This window comes from Thermomyces lanuginosus (genome assembly GCF_041956635.1).
Source record: "Thermomyces lanuginosus strain ATCC 200065 unplaced genomic scaffold VTN49scaffold_31, whole genome shotgun sequence".
NCBI classification, from domain to species: domain Eukaryota; kingdom Fungi; phylum Ascomycota; class Eurotiomycetes; order Eurotiales; family Trichocomaceae; genus Thermomyces; species Thermomyces lanuginosus.
The window spans coordinates 168,883-183,558 of NW_027192365.1; the positions used below are offsets into that span (position 1 = coordinate 168,883).

Below are 14,676 nucleotides of genomic sequence, written 5' to 3' on the forward strand. Positions count from 1 at the left end.
TTTGTTTCGCTTCCGTTTTTCGGAGGAGGACTGGTGCTGTGCACAGCGATGATGATGATGATGATCATGGAGTTGACGGATGAAGCATCCGCTGGCGTTGAGGCGTGATACCCATTGCATGAAAGGAGTCGATTGATTATTAGATGTATATAGCGCTGAGATGAGCTTCGATCTACGACGCTACGGGGCTTGAAGAGTTAATGACACGTCCTTCCAAAAGACCCCTGCTCCCGGAAGCGGTACCCGCGTGCACTATTACTTTTTCGAGCATACACACCGTCTCTATCTAGTATGTACATAACAGTGAGATTCCGACAGCATCCCTGATCGCCTGTTTTTAAGAACCGACGGTGTAACTCGGATTGTCAAAGAATTGGCACTTCCCGCAGTATAGCCCTGTCCACGGCCAAGGCCCGACGTGGCATGGGATTACTTGTTACCACCCACTCCGACCCAATCAACACCCCGACCTCTGTGCTGCACAGCGCTTGCGGGTCCATACAAGGTCGAGGTCTCAAATCTTGGTCTGCTGATCTCCCGTCGCGAGATCCGATTTACCCGCACTGACACAATAAACCTCGGGAGATCATCCGAGGATAGTCCTTATACCAAATATGCGATGAGATGACCAATTTTGACTCGTTCCATGACACCTGTCAAGGTGTGCCCTACGCAGCCCTAACGCAAGATTTAGAACCATAAATGTAGCAATGCACGACGCAGTCAAATGCGCTTCAACTTCGCACCAAAAAGAACACACGGCACAGTCGGCGTTGAAATGGCCAGGGTCCACAGAGAACACATCCGTCGGCCTATGAATCCCTCCGTTAGCCGCCCAGTGCACGATCTGCAGCTTGCCTGGACCCTTGGCCATCCTGAAACAGTCGCTGAACGCCGCCGGAGACTAAATTTTCGATGCATTGGCCAGCGTTTCTTCATTTTAATCAACAAGCTAACGTATCATCCCGCACCCCGGACAATGGCGCCGCAGCCTTGGCCATGTTTGAAGCTTGCAAGGGTTTTCAGCGCCGCGATTCGACTGGCGCATTTTTCCCAACTATCCCGCGCCCGGTGACCCCGCAGAACTGTTCGTTTTAACATTTTCTTGAATCGTTTAACCTTAGAAACTTGGCTCCTTGGCTACTATTATCAGGCTAAGTGCGAGGCTTTCTTGTTAGGACGGTCTCGATTCCGACTGGTCGTTGACATCACTATCTGCGCACTTTCAGCCACTATCTGGCCGTCCCCCATCTCTGTTGGAAAGGGCTGGGCTCACAAGCAGCCTAGTCTAGCCGACATTCCCAGTAGGCGACCAGGTCAGCCATCCATGTATGGTCCGACATTAAATTGGTAATTGGTAATCTAACGGGTTTAGTCAAACGACGGCTCATAATAGGTCAACCCGCCATATTACTCAATCTGGTATCAATACCTCGTAAAGTGCATTGTTGCTCTGAACAATCCCGGTCCCCCAAATGTCATTGACTCAAGGGAACTTGCGTTACAAAGAACAAGCAAACGCCATGCAACCGAGAATAGAAACCAACAAGCTTGTCAGCGCCACAATGTGAGGCGCTATTCTGGAAAAGGAGATGCCGTGAGATCCTTTGAACTTTCCGCCGCCATGGTACAGATCTGGAGTTGGTCATTTTTAAACATGTCATCCATCCCAGGGTCATTTGTCCTGTCCATTGCTCGCTCTATGAGCGAATCTATGCACTGGCGTCTGCTTCGGCGTGGGCAGTCGCAGTCTGTCGGAACATTGATGGGACCCTGCACAAGTATGCCGGACATCATAGGCATACGCATCAAAGGCACATGACGACGACGTAACCGAGCCAGGGTCGCTGCATTGAAAGCCGAACGGCCCCGGTCCGTCCCTTCATTTTTGACTCGAGTTTTTCTCCTCGAAGAAGAAAATTATGTGCTTAGGTCTCTTCAGACTGTTGCGGATGGCTGGCATAAAGAAGAAAACCAACGACATCGAGTCCACTCTGCACAGCAGATGGGGCGACGAGGGCATTTCGGCCCCGAACGATCGAGCGTGGATTGACGTCCCCGTCCCACGGACGCAGGAGACCAGCAACAAGAAAACCCTCAACTACTTCAAGAGATGGTCTCGCGGACGCAAAGCGGCCGCGCCCGTACGCGAGAATAATGCCGAGCGACGACCACCACAACCTCTGCGACTCGAAGAGAACGTCATACCCCACCATCCGCTTCTCGAGGCGCACTGGGTGCGACGTCCAAGTGACATTGAGCGCGGAATCACGCCGCCATCCATCGAACGGCCACCTACCGCAAGCAACGGCCATTACGAACGGGGGAGATCGAGGGAGGGCCTGAGAACGGCACACCAGCGATGCTCCTCAGAGGTCGTCCGACCCGGTCGGTCAATGTCACGAACCCGCTCCCCGCGACGCACAGCGTCCGAGACCCGAGGAAGTCAGTCAAGAAGCAGTTCTCTTCGACGACCAAGCAGCCGCGCCTCGGTGATGAATCCGCCCGCCAGAGCCCCGAGCATCGGGCCAACAATGGCCCAACCCGTTCATCCACGTACTAGCTTCGACAGAACGACCAGCCCCGAGACCACCTTGACCGACACCATCGCATCCCACCGCAGCAGCAGCGGTACTTCAGCCACCTCGGTCAGTCAGAGTCCTCCATTACAGTCGGCGAAGAAGCTCTCGTTACTCCCGAGCATCGTTGCGAAGACTCCTCTACCCTCGCAACAGCAAAATTCGAAGCCGAGTGCCGCGAGAGTCCGGAAATCGCACGCCGGACCGCAGGAGCTCGTTCCGTCTTACGATGAACTATGGGGCGCATGATCGGCGGAGGCTCTTATACTATTTTCTACGAAGATCGCCCTCAAGAAGCACGGCACAGCGACGGAGTTTGGAGTTATGGTCCGGATTGGGCAAAGGTTATGCTTATCAGAGTTGTCTTGGCATGCCCCCACTTCCCGAGATCACGTGATAAACGAGCCCTCAACATGAATCCTAAGCCATGAGTTGAATTTAATGATACCAGAACGAGCCATTTTGTACCTAAGTAATAGGAGGATGAATCAAAGTGGTTAATTGCCTCTGGTTTGGCATTCAGAACGATTAACCGGAATCTCCGGGGAATGAGCGATTTGGAGCCATTCGAACCAGTTGACAAATGGCCAATCCATTGCCCAATCGCCACTGGTTCGCCTGTCAACTGGCCTAGCCTTAGCTTCCCTCGCTAAGCTCTTTAGGGGCGCGTATCAACAGGCCCCTCCGCATTGTCACTGGCTGCAACCGCTGCACCTCGTCACTATCACACCGCATCCCTGTCCAATCCCCGGTCAGAATTGCTCATGCAGCCGTGCTTGTCGCTGAGGCTAGTGCTTCCCTCCGCCATAAGCTCTGCCAACCCCTCGTTTGTTCAATATGTAGCATGCCAATGATTTGCCTGGAAGTCACCGCCGGCATCTGCGTGCCGATGCGTCGCGCTGGGCTAAGCTTTCATGCGAAGCCTGGAGAAGAATAGATTAATACTCGACTATGGTTCGATAGGGAAGGTGTAGGATCTTTAAAGGTGCATAATATCGTATTTTTCATTATTCGGTCAGATCTTGCAGGGCTGGAAAGGGAGAAATTAAGTTCCATCACAGGGCTCGTGGGAGAGACATCGTCCTACGGCTGGCCGCCGTCACATCCTGACCTTGCAGGGCCCCTCCCCGCTTCGAGTTCCTTTTGCGAGCGCTAATACTTGACTGAAAAAAATCCTTGATCGGTGGAATTTGTTCTCATCGATCTGACTGGCAATACTATCCTCTTTATTGCTTCCCGCTTACTTCATTTATTCATGCGGTGACAACGATATCGCAGTCGGGAGAGCCGACATCGGCAACTCAACAGAAGTCCGTCGACGTCGGGATATCAAGGAAACTGCGAAAGTGGAAGTGACAGTGACGGAAAAGAGGCGTGCGCAATGGCCGTCTTGAAGGCGCTCCTGGCCTCGCTGCAGTTGATTGTTTCTGGCGTCGAGGCCCTACGAGTGGCTCCCGGTTCGCCATGTGCAGATCTCTGCGATCCAATCTCGAATACAACGGGGAAGGAAATCGTCTGCGAGGACAAGGAGTTTGAGACGACCAGAAAGGGTCGCAAATTTAAGGATTGCGTCTCGTGCGCTCTGCAGAGTGAATATGAGAATCAAGAAACGGGTGAGACGGATGTGAATTGGGCATTGTGTACGGTTTCCCTTCCAGTACGAAGTTGTCTTTTATGAGTACTAACCAAGTTAAATCAATAGACAACCTTCGATACGCATTCTCGTCCTGCGTTTTTGGGTTCCCTGAAAAAGTTTCCAACATTTCGACGCCGTGCGTCGTCAGCTGTCATCCTGTTGAGCCGGCTCTGGAGTTTCAGTTAAAAGACCCAAACCCCAGTAGCCTGCATACATTTTGCGGGGATGATTCATTTGCGGACAATGATATCTCCCAATGCAAATTCTGCTACGGCTTGACATCGCAACAAGCGTACCTGAGTAACTGTACGATTCCATTCAAAGGACCATTCCTGCGATCCCATTGGCTAACTGCAACCAGTTGTCGAAGCCGTGAGATACAACTGCCACTTCCAAACAGAGGATGGAAAACCGTTTGCCATCGCGCCGACGGCGATTTTCAATACCAGCGCTCTGCCAACTACCACCGCAGAGTATTCATCGTCCGCGACTGCAGGCGAGTTGCATGGCATCAAGAACCTCGCCCTCGTCATCGTGCTCCCGATCATCGGGTTCATCATCATCGTCGCACTCTTAGCAGTGGGCTGCTTCTTCCTCGTGCGCCACCAGCGCAAGCTGGCGAAGAAGCATGGCATGGCGCAACATCTCCATGCCCGTGGCTTCGATACCACAATCAGCACACCCTTCCAGACCGTCTGGGCCGGAAATCAGCCCGTCTCACCAGCCTGGGGTGGGCCAGAAACCTCCCAAATGACGCCCCTGGGCCTGTCACGAAAAGGGTCGGAAACCAGCGATTTCGACGGCCGCTGGTATGGCGGCGGGTACGCAGCGACCAGCCAGACGGGCTTTTCCTCTTTCGCAAACAGCCAAACCGGTCTGGTTCCAATGCCATCCCAGCAACAGGCATTTGCATCCTTGGGCACATCACCGCAAGATAATTCGAGTCTCGCAAAGCAGCAGGAGATGGAGCTCCAGGCGGCTCAGCTGCGACATTTACAACAGGCGCAGTCGCAGTGGGAGCAGTCATGGCAGCAGCAACAGCAACAGCAGGAGCTGCAGCAGTATCACCTCCAACAGCAGCAGCAAATCCAGCTGCAACAACTGCAGCAATTGCAGCAACAACAACAACAACAACAACCACCGCCGATTCCGTCGCCGTCGGCAGCGGCGCATGGGACGTAGTCCACATACGTCCTGCCTATTCCAACTGCAGATTCACCATGATACCCCCCTGCTTGTTGCTGTGTGTTGTTGATGGCGGGTTTGTTTGATCATAATAATATGCTGATACCCTATCTGTCTTTTTTTTTGGCGTCGTCTTTTTGGAGTGGTTTGATATTGTCCTGGCGTATTGGTGCGCGTCTGCTTTCGGGATTCTCTTGGATGGGTACTTTGATGAGATATTCTATGGGATATAAGTCATGCAGTGAATACGGAGCAATGCAAAACGAAACCGTCTGATTGTGTATCAGGTGTCTGTACATGCAAGTGACGTAACTGCAAGTCAATAGGCTACGTATCAGACAATAGCCATGCAGGATCTGGCTCATCATCTTCATGCTCGGACCTGCCGCTCGCTGTTTGAGCCTGAAGCGGAGACGACGTGACGTCTCTCAGTAGGTCAGGGGGTGGCTCATCTGCATGAGTTTCGCTGGCTGCGTCCCAGCCTTGCCCTTGCGAGTGGTCTTCTTGCGTGTTCTTTTTCTGGGGTTCCTCGTCTTGGGAGGCTCCAGAAGGTGGTTTGCCGTCCTCCGACTGAGGTAAGAGGCGACGGAGAATGGCCTGAGCTTCTTTGAATGCTTCTAGTTCCGCGCCGATGCTGCACACAAGCAAGTTCCAGTCCTTGTCGCTGGCGAGATCTAATTTTTCCTCGAGATGATGGATTACGTCGTCCATGTCACGAATTATCTTCTTCGCATGCTCTTCGTTTGTTGAAACCCCGTCAGTCTGGTCAGGCGGGGCCAGTTGCGCTATCTCCCGTTTCAGTCGCTTCTCAAAGGCTGTAATCTCGTTTATTACACTCTGCCAGACCGGACCACCTTCGTTCAGAGCACGGATTTCGCGCTCCACAGCCCGCTGGCGTTTTCGAAGCTCAATCTGCTCCTGCTGCCAATGCTCGCGCGCCATATCGAGGGTTCGTCGTTTCGGGTTCAACGAGTAGAATGTGGTCCCGCTGGTATCACGACGCAAAGGTCCAGCCAGTGGCGGCGCGCGCAGGTATCTTTCCACTTCTTTATCCAACAATGACAACGACTCCTTGTACGAAGACAGTTTTGATTCTACCGCATTTTCCGTCTGCGAGATTTCGTCCGTCAGGTGACGGTGCCGCGTTCTTAGTTCTGCCAGCTTTGACTCTAGCTCTGCGATTTCGCGTTCCAGGTCGCGCGCTTCACGTTTCAGCTCTTCTGTGCGTTCTCCGTCTCGACTATTCTGGATGTCCGTGATCGTCTTTTGCAGTCCCTCACGCTTCGAGGCAAATCCATCCACTTCTGAAATGGCCTTCCGACGTTCTTCGATCCGCAATGAGATTACTTTTTTCTCTTCCTCCTTTAGACTCAGCATCTCGTGCATTGATCGCAGTATCCCTCTCCGTGCGGCACGGAGGCTGATCTTCTTAGGTGCAGGCTGACGGACCGGTATCGTCGGCACGCCTCGCGCGCTGCTGGCTGTAGATATCGTGGGGGAGGACACCCCCGTCGACGAGTGGTCATCATCGGGTGCTCCAGACAGTCCGGCTACTAACCCTTCGCTTTGCGCGTCGAGCAAACTCTGGATGTTTTGCTGCAGATGCCTTGTTTGCCTTTCGATGTAGAGTAACGGGTCATGATGATAGGCGATTGACGTGTCGAATGAAACTCGTGGCCGCGACCCACGTGCCATAGGCTCCTCTGCACTGGACAAGAGAGTTGACATTTCAAAATCTTGCTGTTTGGTCTTATTCGTAGCTTGTAGGAGTATTCTGGAGAGCTTGTTTGGCATTCGAAAACGTTCAGAATATCACCAAAAATCAGAACCTGCTATTTGAAGCGAGTAAGCACGAACAAACTGTACACCATGTCATCTGCTCAATTATGTGGCCTGCGAGCTGCGCAACCATCATTCCAGCTCTTACCTGAGGTTGAGCGTGTGACTTCATGGCGGCCAGCGACCCAGCCCAGCCAAGCCCAGCCCAAGAGCTATGGTTGTCACGTGACTAGGATATTACATAATCTCCAAGCTCCGGCTCCATCGTTGACGTGTGTTATCGCGCCTGAAGCTTTACCAAGACCTTCTTCGAGCTCCCAAATCCCCGTCCTTTGCCCTCCCGGCTTATTAACCTTTCTTGCGCAGTGCGTTGCGATTCCTGCACTGCGAACTTCTTCCTTCCCGTCATCTCTAGTCGCCGGATCGGACGAATTTACTTCCCTCCTACCGCTCAGCGAAACACCCATCCCACCTGAGACTTCAACAACTCCGACCGTCAGGACCGCCTCCGACCGACAGAGTTACGGAAGCTCACTTGCAACTGCAACATGGTCGGCCTTTCGTCGGCCTCAGGCCTGGTCGGCTACCTTTCCGAGCCGGATCCGGAGGTTAAGGTGTATGCCTTGAAGGCGCTTGATGCCCAAGTCGATGAGCTGTGGACCGACATTGTCGACGCAATTCCGCAGATGTATGTTTCATACTGCATCCTTTTCTGCAGAAGCAGTCTCTGCTTCTGGCAATGGGGCGTCCACGGCTGACAGCAAGTGTCTAGTGAGGCTCTTTACGAAGATGAGACTTTTCCGGAACGCGAGCTTGCGGCCTTGGTGGCTTCCAAGGTATACTACCATCTCCAGGAATACAACGAGAGCATGGTCTTTGCGCTTGGAGCCGGCAAGCGGTTGAATCTCGACAACGGTGGCGAGTATGAGGACACGATCATTGGTTCGTCACAGCACATACCCCATTACACCCTTCCTCTGCTGACATGGCCACAGCGAAATGTGTGGACACATTTATCGCACTTTCCGCTAGCCGCAGACCGAGCACTGCGGAAGTGCCGGCGAACTTGAATACTGCGTTTCCATCCTCCACCGACGGCGCCACGAGTACCTCTGCCAGTCTGACATCACCAATCACCCCGTTCTCCCAGTCCACCCTTCCTTCCAAATCTTTGCTCTCGAGAGATGGGCCGGGCGCTGGCCCCTCATATGCTAGCGCTGAGACCACAGGCGCGAAGGAATCTGAGACCGCCTTGGTGGTCAAGCGTGGAGTGGAGGCGCAACTTCAAGCAGTTATTGAGAGGCTATTCGAGCAATGCTTTGCACAGAGGCGTTACCGTCAGGTCGTTGGTATTGCTATCGAGGCTAAGAATCTGGATGTCCTTCGGAAGGCTATTCTGCGCTGCAGCGAGGATGCGAAGCGGCAGGGTGAGTCGAGAAAGGGCGAGGAGCTCATGGAGTATGTTCTGGATATCTGCATGAACATTCTCCAAGAACGAGGATTCCGGAATGAGGTCAGTTTACCGTGGAGTACCTAGAGGGGAATTCTCTGACTCCTTGTTTAGGTTCTGAAACTGATCCTCGAATTACTGAACGAGATCCCCTCACCCGACTACTTTTCCATCGCCAAGTGTGTCGTTTATCTCAACGAGCATTCCATGGCTACCGATATCTTGCGGCAATTAGTGGAGAAGGGCGATCCAAGATCCCTGGCAATAGCCTACCAGATCTCGTTCGATCTATACGACAATAGCACTCAGGAGTTCCTGAATAAAGTCTCCGAAGGGATTGCCCAGTATGCATCGGATGATCAGGCCGATGAAGGGACTGGAGATCAAGGTGGGGAAGAGGCGAAGGAGACAGATCCATTGCTTCAGGACCAGTCATCATCAAGAACGCTCGGTGAAAACAGCAAGCTCTCCAAAGAAGCACGCGAAGCCTTCAAAGCCATCCGCGAGATTCTTGACGGCGTGAAAACGATTCAACTCAGTCTTGAATTCCTTTACCGTAGTAACAAGGCCGACATCACCATTCTCAACAAGATTCGGGACAGCTTGGAAGCTCGGAATTCGATCTTCCACTCAGCGGTCACACTGTCCAATGCATTCATGCACGCTGGGACAACACATGACAAGTTCTTCCGCGACAATTTAGAGTGGCTCGGCAAGGCCGTGAATTGGTCCAAATTCACCGCCACTGCTGCTCTTGGTGTTATCCACCGTGGCAACCTGTCGCAAGGCCAGAAACTCCTTGCACCATACCTGCCCAAGGAGCACATCTCTGGTGTCGGCAGCCACGGTTCCGTGTACAGCCAGGGTGGCTCCCTCTATGCATTTGGTTTGATTTACGCCAACCACGGCGGCACTGCCGTCGAGCTGATTCGGGACCACTTCAAGAAGGCTACGGAGGAAGTTGTCCAACATGGTGGTGCCCTTGGTCTGGGTGTCGCTGCAATGGCAACTGGCGATGAAGGAATCGTCAACGACCTCAAGACTGTGCTCTATAGCGACTCAGCAATCAACGGCGAGGCTGTGGGCGTCGCTCTGGGCCTTGTCATGCTGGGAACTGGCAACGTCAAACTCTTGGAGGAAATGGTGCAGTACGCTCATGAAACTCAGCACGAAAAGATCGTGCGTGGGTTGGCTATGGGTATCGCCCTCATCATGTACGGTCGCCAAGAGGCCGCTGATGAGTTGATCAACGGCTTGCTGGGCGATCCGGATCCCACCCTTCGCTACGGTGGCATTATGGCTATCGCTTTGGCTTACTGCGGCACGAGCAGCAACAAGGCAGTTCGCAAGCTGCTCCACGTCGCGGTTAGTGATGTCAACGATGATGTTCGACGAGTAGCCGTGATGAGCTTGGGCTTCATTCTCTTCCGCAAGTACCAGAGCGTACCACGCATGGTCGAGTTGCTCTCCGAGTCGTACAATCCCCACGTCCGATACGGCTCTGCGATGGCCCTGGGTATCTCGTGCGCCGGCACTGGACTTGACGAAGCCGTCGACTTACTGGAGCCGATGCTCAAGGACCCGACCGACTTTGTTCGACAGGGAGCTCTTATCTCGCTGGCTATGGTCTTGATCCAGCAAAACGACGCGTTGAACCCCAAGGTGGGCTCTATCCGCAAAGCGATGATGAAAGTCATTGGCGACCGTCACGAGGATGCCATGGCCAAGTTTGGCGCTGCACTCGCTCTCGGTATCATCGACGCCGGCGGCCGCAACTGCACCATCAGCCTCCAGACCCAGACTGGCAATCTCAACATGCCCGGCATCGTAGGCGCTGCTGTGTTCCTCCAGTACTGGTACTGGTTCCCTCTGGCCCACTTCCTGTCACTCAGCTTTACCCCCACTGCCGTTATCGGCGTGGACCAGAAGTTGGAGGTTCCTGTCTTCAAGTTCCACAGCAACACGAGACCCAGCCTGTTCGACTATCCTCCTGAGCAGGAGGTCAAGACGGACGAGGCACCGGAGAAGGTGAAGACGGCGGTTCTCTCGACCACAGTACAGGCCAAACGTCGCGCGCAGCGCCGTGAGAAACAACAACGACGGGAGAGCATGGATGTTGACCAGACACCTACGACGCCCAAACCTTCCGCCGACAAGGCTGAGGCTGAGGAAGCCAAGGGCGCGGAGGCTAAGGAGGGCGAGAAAGAAGCGGCCGAGGGCCAAAAGAAGAAGCCAGAGAAGGAGAAAGTCGGCTATGAGCTGGAGAACATGTCGCGCGTTCTCCCTGCGCAGCTGAAGTACCTGACCTTCCCTGATCCAAGATACGAGCCGGTAAAGAGGGTGAGTTCTATTGTTCCAAGCTGCAACTTCAATAGACTAATTCTATTTCTAGCCCACCGGAGGTGTGGTAGTTGTCCTCGACAAGGAGCCTGACAAGGAGCGCGAGACAATCGAACTGCGCGCCAGCAAAGTCTCACAGCCGGCCGCTGCTGCACCGCAGCAACAGCAACAGCAGCAGGCCGAAAGCCTCCAGGATCGCCTGCAGGCGGCCGCCGCCGGTATCTCGGCTCTTCAGACCCCGCAGCGGGAGGCTGCCACTGGAGCCGCGTTGGCCGCAGGCGTCCTCACTGCCGTCGATGAAGGGGAAGAGGGCGAAGAAGATGCACCAGTCCCGAATGAGTTTGGTTATGAGACGGATCATATGGATCAGGACTAGAGATCTCGTTATGGTTTTTCATGTATTGAATGTAATACTAGAAATGGATGTTTTCGAGTATATACATGGGTTTCTCGTAGTAGTGTATCCTTTCTCGTCGAACTGGTTAGGGCTCAGGGTTTCTTCCGGGTTTTCTCAGCCTGCACTAACCCCAGACCCCAGATTAAGATTCCGAGCAGGGGCCGAATCGGAACTGGCTCGGCTTTCACATGTGAAAAGTTGGGGTTTGGGACCCTCAATCCTGGCTACTCGGCCCATTTCGGCAAGCTCATCACGTGGCTCGAAGTACCTCGGAATTTCCTCATATGGCAGTTATGACGCATGCCGAGGTGCGCGGTCCAATGGGAGCGAGGGTAAATTATTCTTATCGTCACCACTTAGGCGAACATCCGTTCATTCGATCCCTAAGCATGTGAAATCCGGGGACTAAATAATAATATGGGGCTCTTCTTCGCCTGGAGGGTAGAAATTTTGATCCTTTTCTTTCCTGCGGTGCGACTGGGATAAACATTGTTCTGTTGAATATTAATATTGGAACGCTGTTTTACAAGTCCTCCAACCAGTGTATATTCAGGCACCAACATGTCGCAAACATTTACAAAGGACCAGGTCGCATCCCATAACAAGGCGGACAGCCTGTGGGTGATTATTGATGAAGATGTCTACGACCTGACCAAGTTCCAGGACGAGCATCCAGGTATGTTGGCTGTTTTTGACGTGATGTGTTCAAACTGAGACTGACAATCTGGCCGTTCAGGTGGCAAGAAGAGTATGTTCCGCTTCCTTGGCAGCCGAGCAAAAGCCGGAGTTCAGTGCTAATTATAGCGGACAGTCCTGCAGCGTGTCGCGGGAAAGGACGCTTCGAAGCAGTTCTGGAAGTACCACAATGAGGGTATCCTGAAGAAGTACAAGGCACAGCTCCAGATTGGCTCCCTGGACTCGAAGAAGAAGGAGGATGCTGCGTCTTCGTCTGCATCCGCGTCGTCATCATCGACTCCGGCCACGTATGATTCGGAGGCCTACAAGAACGCGAAGCCGGCCAAGGCGGAGGTTGTTTTGGATCCCTATGGAGAGTTAATTCCGTTTGGAGATCCGTCTTGGTACCAAGGCGTATGTCACCCCTCAGGTTGTAATGCTTGGAAAATTCGCGCTGAGCCCATTCTATATCGCAGTATCATTCCCCTTATTACAATGCCACACATGCCGCCCTTCGCGAAGAAGTGCGCCAGTGGGTGGAGACTGAAATCGAGCCCTACGTGACGGAGTGGGATGAGGCCAAGCAAGTTCCTCCCAAGATCTACAAGCAGATGGGTGAGCGAGGCTACTTGGCGGGTCTCCTTGGTACACGCTATCCGGCACAATATGTCAAGAATACAGTCAAGTCCGTGCCGCCGGAGAAGTGGGACTTCTTCCACGAGATGATCATCACGGACGAGCTTTCTCGCGCAGCGAGTGGTGGTGTCGTCTGGAATCTGATCGGTGGTTTCGGCATCGGCTGCCCACCGCTCGTCAAGTTCGGCAAGAAGTCTCTGGTGGATAGGATTCTGCCCGGAATCTTGGCTGGTGACAAGCGCATCTGCTTGGCCATCACCGAGCCAGACGCGGGCAGTGACGTCGCCAACCTCACTTGCGAGGCCAAGCTGAGCGAGGATGGCAAATACTACATCGTCAACGGCGAGAAGAAGTGGATCACAAACGGCATCTGGAGCGACTATTTCACCACAGCAGTCCGCACCGGTGGCCCGGGCATGAACGGTATTAGCGTGCTCCTCATCGAGCGCGAGGCCAAGGGCGTCAGCACCCGACGCATGGACTGCCAAGGTGTCTGGAGCAGTGGCACCACCTACATTACCTTCGAGGATGTCAAGGTGCCTGTGGAGAACCTGCTTGGCAAGGAAAACCAGGGCTTCAAGGGTACGTCTCAACTTCAATTTAATGCCGATAAGTACGTGCGTTCCTGACGATTACAGTCATCATGATGAACTTCAACCACGAGCGCCTGGGCATTGTCATCCAGTGCCTTCGATTCGCGCGCGTTTGCTACGAAGAGTCCATCAAATATGCCCACAAGCGCCGCACTTTTGGCAAGAGACTCATTGACCATCCGGTCATTCGGATGAAGCTGGCGCACATGGCCCGCCAGATCGAGGCCTCGTACAACTGGCTGGAGAATATCATCTTTCAGGCGCAGTCGATGGACGAGACAGAGGCAATGCTCAAGCTGGGCGGTGCGATTGCCGGCCTCAAGGCGCAGTCGACCACCACCTTCGAGTTCTGCGCGCGCGAGGCAAGCCAGATCTTTGGCGGTCTGAGCTACAGCCGCGGCGGACAGGGCGGTAAAATCGAGCGGCTGTACCGCGACGTCCGTGCCTACGCAATCCCTGGTGGCAGTGAGGAAATCATGCTCGATCTCAGCATCCGGCAGAGTTTGCGGGTGCATCAGTTGCTGGGAATGAAGTTATGATTTCAATTTGGTTTGTTTTTCACTTTGAATAGTACATATGAGTGCTAGGGTTCATAAGGCCAGATGCTGCGATTTTGTTTGATTCATTTGAATGTAAAATAGTTATTTATGCCTGCATCAAAGAAGCTGAAGATCTGGAGACAGTTCCTAGAACGAAGTAATTCTAGTAGGACATCCCAAAGAACAAATGCATGGAAACGATGAGGCTTCTCGTCACCATCTTCCTGTTTTCATCTTCCCTCCATTGAGCAGTCTGGAAAGCATTGTCATTGTATCCACGTTGTGTGTTGACATCAGCACCTCTCTCCAGCCGCAGCTCCACAGCTTCCTCGTTTTAGTTGACACTAAAAGCCCCGGAGCATTGCCTATTCACCTCCTTATGCATTGACATCTGCGCCTCTCTCCAGAAGCAGCACCACAACTTCCTTGTTTCCTTCGATAGAAGCAGCCTGAAGGGTATTGCCAAGTATGCGGCCTTGTGCATTAACATCTGCACTATTCTCAAGTAGGTCGACGATTGATTTGATTAGTTCGGACGTAAGAAATGTGCCTCGTGAATCTTGCATCAATTCCGGCTCGCGTGCCCGCAACATTCCATAAGCTCGAGCACGGAGATCGAAATACTCGCTGAGCCGAAGCGAGACATTTTCTGAATTAGTTCTCATGGCCAAAATATCCTTGCCGGGAAGAGCCAAAGAGGTGAGTATTGGCGTGGAAGTTCGAAGCAATTGAGACACTGAAAGATGTTGGACTTACGAGGAACTGATTTGTCCTCTAACACAGCAGACTTTCTCTTTGCGAACTGCCTTGCTTTGGGTTTAAAATGAATGCTTCCAGTACTCTGTTGTACCTTGAATTATATCTTTT

At 53.1% G+C, this 14,676-nt stretch overlaps 6 protein-coding genes across 6 annotated transcripts; 4 read left to right on the forward strand and 2 right to left on the reverse strand.

Moving 5' to 3' along the window:
• Positions 1 to 1,952: 1,952 nt before the first annotated feature.
• VTN49DRAFT_4065 (uncharacterized protein) lies at positions 1,953 to 2,828 on the forward strand (the record flags this gene model as incomplete). The annotated part of the gene is made up of 1 exon (XM_069411970.1): positions 1,953 to 2,828. One exon carries the CDS (start codon positions 1,953 to 1,955, stop codon positions 2,826 to 2,828), a length of 876 nt encoding a protein of 291 aa, XP_069267260.1.
• A 1,132-nt stretch (positions 2,829 to 3,960) lies between these two features.
• On the forward strand, positions 3,961 to 5,397 carry VTN49DRAFT_4066 (uncharacterized protein; the record flags this gene model as incomplete). Its single annotated transcript, XM_069411971.1, has 3 exons — positions 3,961 to 4,219; positions 4,282 to 4,521; positions 4,577 to 5,397. 3 exons carry the CDS (start codon positions 3,961 to 3,963, stop codon positions 5,395 to 5,397), a joined length of 1,320 nt encoding a protein of 439 aa, XP_069267261.1.
• Positions 5,398 to 5,413: 16 nt separating this feature from the next.
• Positions 5,414 to 5,699, reverse strand: VTN49DRAFT_4067 (uncharacterized protein; the record flags this gene model as incomplete). Its single annotated transcript, XM_069411972.1, has 2 exons — positions 5,414 to 5,620; positions 5,670 to 5,699. The coding sequence occupies 2 exons, from the start codon at positions 5,697 to 5,699 to the stop codon at positions 5,414 to 5,416; spliced, it is 237 nt and encodes a 78-aa protein (XP_069267262.1).
• Positions 5,700 to 5,727: 28 nt separating this feature from the next.
• VTN49DRAFT_4068 (uncharacterized protein) lies at positions 5,728 to 7,128 on the reverse strand (the record flags this gene model as incomplete). Its single annotated transcript, XM_069411973.1, has 1 exon — positions 5,728 to 7,128. The coding sequence occupies one exon, from the start codon at positions 7,126 to 7,128 to the stop codon at positions 5,728 to 5,730; it is 1,401 nt and encodes a 466-aa protein (XP_069267263.1).
• Positions 7,129 to 7,727: 599 nt separating this feature from the next.
• Positions 7,728 to 11,345, forward strand: VTN49DRAFT_4069 (uncharacterized protein; the record flags this gene model as incomplete). Its single annotated transcript, XM_069411974.1, has 5 exons — positions 7,728 to 7,867; positions 7,952 to 8,121; positions 8,175 to 8,692; positions 8,744 to 10,969; positions 11,022 to 11,345. The coding sequence occupies 5 exons, from the start codon at positions 7,728 to 7,730 to the stop codon at positions 11,343 to 11,345; spliced, it is 3,378 nt and encodes a 1,125-aa protein (XP_069267264.1).
• A 582-nt stretch (positions 11,346 to 11,927) lies between these two features.
• Positions 11,928 to 13,809, forward strand: VTN49DRAFT_4070 (uncharacterized protein; the record flags this gene model as incomplete). Its single annotated transcript, XM_069411976.1, has 5 exons — positions 11,928 to 12,042; positions 12,103 to 12,114; positions 12,178 to 12,455; positions 12,518 to 13,259; positions 13,316 to 13,809. The coding sequence occupies 5 exons, from the start codon at positions 11,928 to 11,930 to the stop codon at positions 13,807 to 13,809; spliced, it is 1,641 nt and encodes a 546-aa protein (XP_069267265.1).
• Between the last annotated feature and the right edge of the window lie 867 nt (positions 13,810 to 14,676).